The 7,117-nt window shown below is 39.0% G+C and overlaps 1 protein-coding gene across 1 annotated transcript; it reads right to left on the bottom strand.

Moving 5' to 3' along the window:
* Positions 1-962: 962 nt before the first annotated feature.
* LOC6496859 (rho GTPase-activating protein gacO) lies at positions 963-4,933 on the bottom strand. Its single transcript, XM_032455477.2, has 4 exons — positions 3,272-4,933; positions 2,187-3,214; positions 2,035-2,130; positions 963-1,973 (listed from the first exon to the last, which is right to left on the bottom strand). Exons 1-4 carry the CDS (start codon positions 3,457-3,459, stop codon positions 1,048-1,050), a joined length of 2,238 nt encoding a protein of 745 aa, XP_032311368.1. The 5' UTR covers positions 3,460-4,933; the 3' UTR covers positions 963-1,047.
* Positions 4,934-7,117: the final 2,184 nt, after the last annotated feature.

Raw genomic sequence — 7,117 nt, 5'->3', positions numbered from 1 at the left:
AGTAAGAGAGAGCGGTGGCTTGGGGCAAACTAATTTGTTTTCGGCGTTTTTTTCGCCCCGGCTAGCAGGGAAACTCGCTGGGAAACTCCTTTGGGGCCCACTGGCGCTCTTTTGATTTTTAAACGAGGCGGCATGTTTTTTAAATTTTTTTTTGTACCATTTTGTCAGTCATATGTTAGCCAGCCACTCACCTACTTCTTAAAATGGAGGTTATGTGGGTTTAAATATAAAAAATATATGTATATATTTTAAAACTTTTGTCTTTAAAATAGATTGATTTTAGAAAATTTATATTATATTATAAATGCCATCTGAATTGTATCACACCTGTGAAATTAATAAAAAAATTATAGAACTTTAGAACCCTTTTCTATACAATACATTGGTTTTTAAAAGCTCTGAATTGTTTCTGTTTTTCCAAATAAAAATTAAAAGCTTCCTTTCCCAAACCATCCATGTGCGAACTACGATTATGTGAAAAGCTTAGGATATGTGAGAAAGTGCACTTGAAGAAAATATAGGAACTTTCCTGGAAACAAATGTATAATATATTGTAATAAATTTATATACAACAAAATAGGAATAGTGGTCTCTGTGTAGATTGAACTAAAAAGCCTATTATAGGGGAAATGGGATACCAATAGAAGGTTCCCTATTCCATCACGAGTGGAGGACTGGGCCACCCACCCTCCCATTGACCATCAGGTGGCCATGGCCCGCTCATGGGGTTGTCATTACGGGCGCGTGCCTTTTGGCCAGAAAATTGAGCCCCGGCTCCGGACTGATAAGTGGCTATTCATTCGCCATGCAATGCCCCCAGTTACCGTGCCCCAAGACAAAAAGCCAATTGCTTTATCGTCCAACAACTGACGTCGTTTTGCCTTCAAGATCAAAGAGAAGACCCCTGGTAATTATGCGACTTTGCTCCACTTGATTGATGGTCTGGACTTGTTTCGGTTTCTTGGCTGTGCGATTGTATATTATTTATTGGGTGGTTAACTGGTAACTGGGTGCTCTGTACTACATTCTAGGATATGATTTGGTTAATTAGGTGAAAAAGTGGGAAGGTATTGGGTGCTGAGGACGAGGCTCAGTGGGCTGACGATGAAGGATTTTACTTTGGAGATAAGCGTGCTCCTGCTGGCAAGGATCCAAGGTGGGTGGAGTGGTTCCTCTCTGCATGTTCCCTATTTCGAATGTATGTCCCTCCCTTGGCGATTGGTGGAGAAAATCATGATCTTCCTGACAGGGATCCAACGAGGAAGTAGGTGTCGCTGAAGGCATTGGTCTTTCTTCAGGAGATTCAACATCTTCTTCCGGATAATGAGGATGGATGGGCCGTGGCTCTGGTTCTCTTTCCATTAGGTACTGCCTTTCTTGCTTTGGTCCTGGATTATCCATCAGGAACTGTCTCTCGTGTCTTTCCCTGGAGTTTTCCATTGAAAACATTCTTTCTTGACTTTCTCTGGAGTTTTCAATCGAGTAAGGTCTGTGTAGTCTTTCTCTGGAGGTTTCAATAGACAACGATCTCTCTTGCGACCGGACGGAATGTTCCGGATAGGAGATCAACCTTCTAGGCGGAATTGGTACAAAGTTTCTGACATTTCTTTCTGTGACAGGCTTCCTTAAGACTTGATTCCTGGAAGCAAAACCAATTCTCCTCAAGTCCCAATGTCTTTGCGGTTGATTGGGATGGTTCCTTGGATGTTCCTCAGACTGGGAATCATTCTCATCATTGCAATCCATTCCTCGGACAATGTTGTTCACGTAAATAGACGGGGGAATACGTTTTTTATACTTTGGTTTGGGCCTGGGCATTATCTGTTTGTTGGATATGAAGTAGTCCCTCTGTTGGGGTCCAACTGGCGGCATTTGATGATGCGGCTTGTCAAAGTGTCCCTCGTAAAGAATTGGTTCCACATAGTTCTTGATAGGTTTACGAAAACGAGGGGGTGGTGGATGTCTCAAGTTGGCTTTAGATGGCAAAAAATATATCAAAAAATTATAATAATATTTCTAAATATTAATACTTACTATTTCTCTGAGCTGGAACCACCTGTGGGCAGAGATTTGTATCCTGTTCTTCAGTGTCTTCACAAGGCTCCTGTCCTCCACGGTCACCTCCAATCCCTGATGAATAAATAAATTAATATTTATTTAATTTTATGGGAAAAACACTTTTTCACCTTCGACATCTTGCTCTTCGGTTTCCGAGAACTCCGGCCTCTGCTTGCTGGATTCCCCATCGCCACTGTCACCCACACTCTCTGCCTCGCAGCTTTCTTCGGTTGTGGTTTCCGGAGCGGAAGTGGTCACGACAACGGCCGTAGTAGGCGTGACAGTGGTCGAGTTTTCACCATCCGGTAACTGCCTCATTTCGGCGGCCTCAGTGGTCATTATTACTTGGATGACCTCGCTGGGCTGCGAATTTCCATCTAGTTTGATTTGGGGGGGATCGGGAACATTCTTTTTCCTGTTGGTCTGGGACCTGAATCGCTTCAATTGATTCTCAGCTAGAGGGGGCTCCGTCGTGGTGGGTGGTAAGGTAGTGGTTTCCAATTCCGTGGTTGTGGGGGGTTCCGTTTCGGTTGTGGTTGTGGTTAGTTCCACCGGCCGTGTTGTCTCCTCCACGGTTGTTGTTTCCAAAGTGGTGGTTGTGCTTGTCGTTGAAGTTGAAGTTGTAGTTGTATTTTTCCTTTTTCTGGGTATAAGTTTAGAGATTCTAATTATTTTGGAATTTGGTTCAGTAGATGTTACTATTGGGGCTGATGTAGAGTTTGCAGTGCCATTATTAGAGGGAGGTACTGGCTCTGTTTTGATTGCAATTTTATTCTTCTTCGCTTTCGGGTTGCACTTCTTGTGTTTGGGTTTTTTGTTAACTTTAGGTGGCTGAGTCGCCAAGGAGAAATTGGCGCAGGGATCCTGCTTAAGCAAGGGAGTCCTGAGCAGCAGCATTCTCACGAAACAAGGATGTTCCATGGGCAGTCTGTCGTCATAAGCTGGCTCCTCACAAGGCGGCAGAAAGTCCAGGCACTCCTCGCTGTGCTCCAAGTCATCAAACATATTGTATTCCTCGGAACCACTTTCATCACACCCTATAGAGCTGGCTGGCAAAACGTCTATATCCCTGGGACCCCGGTCGCTGCTGGGATAACCCTCAGCATCCCTGAATATCATCTCCAGGAGTTCCATTTCGTGGGAGTCCAGTGGGGAACTAAGAAAGTGTCCCTTTTGGCATAATTAATTATTAATTACTTGTTGTGCAACTCACCCGAAAGCCGTTTGTCCAAAATAGAGCACCCACAGCAGCAGCATCATCATCGGTCGAGTGCTTGGATTGATGGTTTCCATGGAAATGTTGCCCCAACCCGATCGACTTATGGCTTTTGTTGAGTTCACGTATCTGTCGGATGCAGAACGTTTCACTCTCACTTTCTGCCAATTGAGACATCGCTCCATCCGATCTGTAACTTTTCGCCCCCCCCATGACTCGACTCCCCCATAGACAAATCATAGTTCTGGGGTCACCTTTCTCATTAGACTCTTCTCTCACCTGTCTCGGTGGCGTCTTCGTTTCTCTGCTCTTGTTTTCACTTTCGCTTGCTACGTGACCTGTGCTGAGTTCGGCGTTTTCTTCATTGTTTGGGTTTTTTATTTACCTCTGGTTCATTCTTTGTTGTCACCGGTAATACCCTAGGTAGGGGTTGGGAATGGGTGGAATAGCTCCACAGAATAAATGGTATATTTGATATTCTGTATTTTTCAATTTTTCTGAATACAAAGTACACAGTACCCCCCAGTCATAACAATCATTATCCATCCCATTTGTTCTTGACTTGTATTTCTTATTTACTTAATTTATTTAATTTATTATTGTTACCATTTGATCCGACGTTTTGTTTGCCCTGTTTCCGTTTTATGTTAATTACATTTTTTCTTGGCTCTCCAAAAAAATAATATGAAAAAGAGGCGTGGTAGGGCTGGCTCCAAAGAGTCTGCTACCAAGTAATTAATATCCATTGAATGCTTGTGGTTTTAGCTTGGCGACATAAAAAACAATTGCCAGCCATTCTTGTTGTTCGCTTGGAATTCTGGGGAAACATCTGTGCAATTTGAAAAGCAGTTGCTTTTCAGTCGATTTTTATGATACGCTTCTCGAGCCATATATTATAAGTGGGCTATAAAAAATTCTTGGCATTAAAAATTCTACACTTTTTGAAAAGCAATGACTAATAGACAATTGTTGTCTGGTTTCACTGATTTGATTTAAAGCTATTGAATAACACTTGGTTTCGAGGAGTTCGTGACAATTTGATGGAGAACATGTAACGGGAGAAAGTGCTTATAAAATTTGAGAACTAAGTTTCACTTTCACTGGATGATTATGTATTTCCCAAACAAGGAAGTAAGATTGCAAGCCCATAGACTTAGGTTCAAAGCTAAAAAAAATCTTGAATTTGGGGAGCACTTGCAATGAATGTTAAAATTTCCTCCCTAAATTTTTACCATGTCTCTGTCACATTCCAAAATGTCAGCCCCAAGAAAATAAATATATATATTATTCAAGGAATGAGCTTGGGGACAGGATGGTCGTGTCATTACCAAATGGCATTCGCTTGTAATTTTTCTTGTCTTACTGGAGAAATCTTTTCGTCTCTTCAGCTGCCCTGCTTACATAAAAATCAGAGTCCTCCCGAGGTGCTTATTCTCAATCAATATTTGCCTTTGGCTAAAACCAAAAATTTTCCAATCAAATGCAGGCCAGAGAACGGCTCATGTTTACATATAAAATATTGGTTTAGAAGCGTTTATTAAATGGAAACCGCGTAGCTGTTATCATAAAAAGGCTTTCCCCACTTTCAATGTTATCTTCTCGATATCCTTTTTATGCGAAGCATTCTCCTGAAGACTCCATAGAAGAAAATGAAATGACAAAAAAATGAAGGAAAATTTTAAATAAGTAAATTTTTTTTTAAAGTAAATTTATTTGCTTTGAGTGATTCAAGAGATTCGAGTTGTTTAAAATGTCAGATTCTGGCGAAATAACCGAATGCTCATATAATAGATTTAGTTATACATATATATAAGTTTCACGACTAAAACAGTCAAGAAACAAAAAGCCGACTACGGACGTCGAAAAAAAGAATGGAGACAATCATGCAGAGACCCCTTGCAATAAATTCTCCTGAAGACTCCATAGAAGAAAATGAAAATGACAAAAAAATGAAAGAAAATTTTAAATAAGTAAATTTTTTTTTTAAGTAAATTTATTTGCTTTGAGTGATTTAAGAGATTTGAGTTAATTAAAATGTCAGATTCTGGCGAAATAACTGAATGCTCATATAATAGATTTAGGTATACAAGTTTCACGTCTAAAACAGTCAAGAAAGAAAAAGCCGACTACGGACGTCGAAAAAAAGAATGGAGACAATCATGCAGAGACCCATACAAACAATCCAGAAGAATTGATGGAAGAAAATCCCAAAATGACAAAAAAATGAAAGAAAATTCAATAGTAAGTAGAACTATCTAAAGCTCAGACCTGAAACTATAGTTTCAGTGAAAGTAATAGAAAGTGATAGTAAAAGAAAGTAATAAAAAAAAAAATTCTAAATAAAAATGAAATAAGGAAAGAAGTCTGGTCGAGGCCTAGAGCCCGACTGAACTATGAACCGACCCGAGACAGAGTTTTATACTTGTTTTTTAGTGTTGACTAATTCTCAAAAAATGAAATTTTCAGGGATTCACAGGATTGGCACAGGGCTACCAGAAATTTAAAAAAACATTAAAACTGTCACATTAAACATTTAGTCTATAAGACTATTATCTTTACTATCTTCATATTTCATTTTTCTATTTAATATCATATAAAAAAACCATTGACGAGGTAAAGAACCGGTGACGAAACTGCATACGAAACCCAAAATATCAATTTTAGTGACGAAAATATGCTATATAGGTGTACAAAATTGCATATAAAAATATTCTTTTTTTTGGGACTCGGCACGCAACAACATCCTCTAAATTATGTTGACAGAAGCGTATCAATGTCACAGTGGGTCACGGGGCACGGTGAGGTCACACGGAACATGGGACATGACAGATGGCTCAAATGCCTGAGGGCGACAAAGTAACACGCTAAATAAAAAACAGTGGGTCGTCCATAAATCAATCTATAGGATAAGTCATACAAAACTTGGGTAATAAATTTATGGTAATTTGGAAAAATTTTTTTTGAAATTGAATCAGTCTCAACTGAGTAAATTTGTAATTTAATAAAAATAATACACTAAGGAATGTTTGTTAAGGAAGTTCATCTGTACCCAAAACAACTTAATGTCTTACAAAATATAGATATTTTCAAAAACACAGCTCAGACAGGGCTTAGACCTTTTCTTGAGGGTTTTTGTGAGGATTTCGGACTGTCTCGTGCTAAGCGTTGTCGCGTGGACATCGTGAGTGGTTCATTAATAAATTGATAAAACCTGTTATCTAACATTTGCAATCGGTGCTGATTTTCTTTGGTTGACATCAGTTCGGTCAGGTTTGAAGCTGTTTCAACGGCCTCAGGTGCGACACTGACACTGATATTGGTCATCAATGTAACCGACCGCAAGTTGATAAGACGTTGCCCATATTTTCATAGGCTGGTGGTGTTGGCCCAGCGATGGTGATGTCCCAGTTGGTGATGGATCACATTTTTATTACATTTATGACAGTAGTACGCTAATTTATCAAATGTGCCTGCCTGCATGTGCTTCATACGAAATTTGTTTATCGAGGGACAAATATTACTAATTGAATTCAACTAATTCATTGCCGTTACAGTAACATCTTTTAAATAAAAGTTGGTTGTTTTAGCATCTAATTTTAAAACAAATATATTATTTGTTTTTAAAGAAGCTTTTCTAAAAGGTATATACAATAGCTATTATTCTCATTCCAAATATTTTTAAAACACAGAAAAAATATTTATTTTGGTGGTATTAATTTTAAAAAATATTTAAAACACTTTGTTTCCATAAGATTTATTTTATTAGATTTATTTCATACTATCTTCCTCCAGTAGCGCCCCCTATACAAGTTTATGTATTATACATTTTGTAGAAGGTTTGTG

This window comes from Drosophila ananassae, chromosome 3R (genome assembly GCF_017639315.1).
Source record: "Drosophila ananassae strain 14024-0371.13 chromosome 3R, ASM1763931v2, whole genome shotgun sequence".
NCBI lineage: Eukaryota > Metazoa > Arthropoda > Insecta > Diptera > Drosophilidae > Drosophila > Drosophila ananassae.
The sequence above is the reverse complement of the archived record's forward strand: the minus strand, read 5'-3'. Positions and strand labels throughout refer to the sequence as shown.

Coding starts and splice junctions, on each gene's coding strand:
- LOC6496859 (XM_032455477.2), bottom strand. CDS start 3,459: ATGGAGCGATGTCTCAATTGGCAGAAAGTGAGAGTGAAACGTTCTGCA. Junction 3,215..3,271: donor TTTGGACAAACGGCTTTCGG/GTGAGTTGCACA, acceptor ACACTTTCTTAG/TTCCCCACTGGACTCCCACG. Junction 2,131..2,186: donor CGAAGAGCAAGATGTCGAAG/GTGAAAAAGTGT, acceptor TTTATTCATCAG/GGATTGGAGGTGACCGTGGA.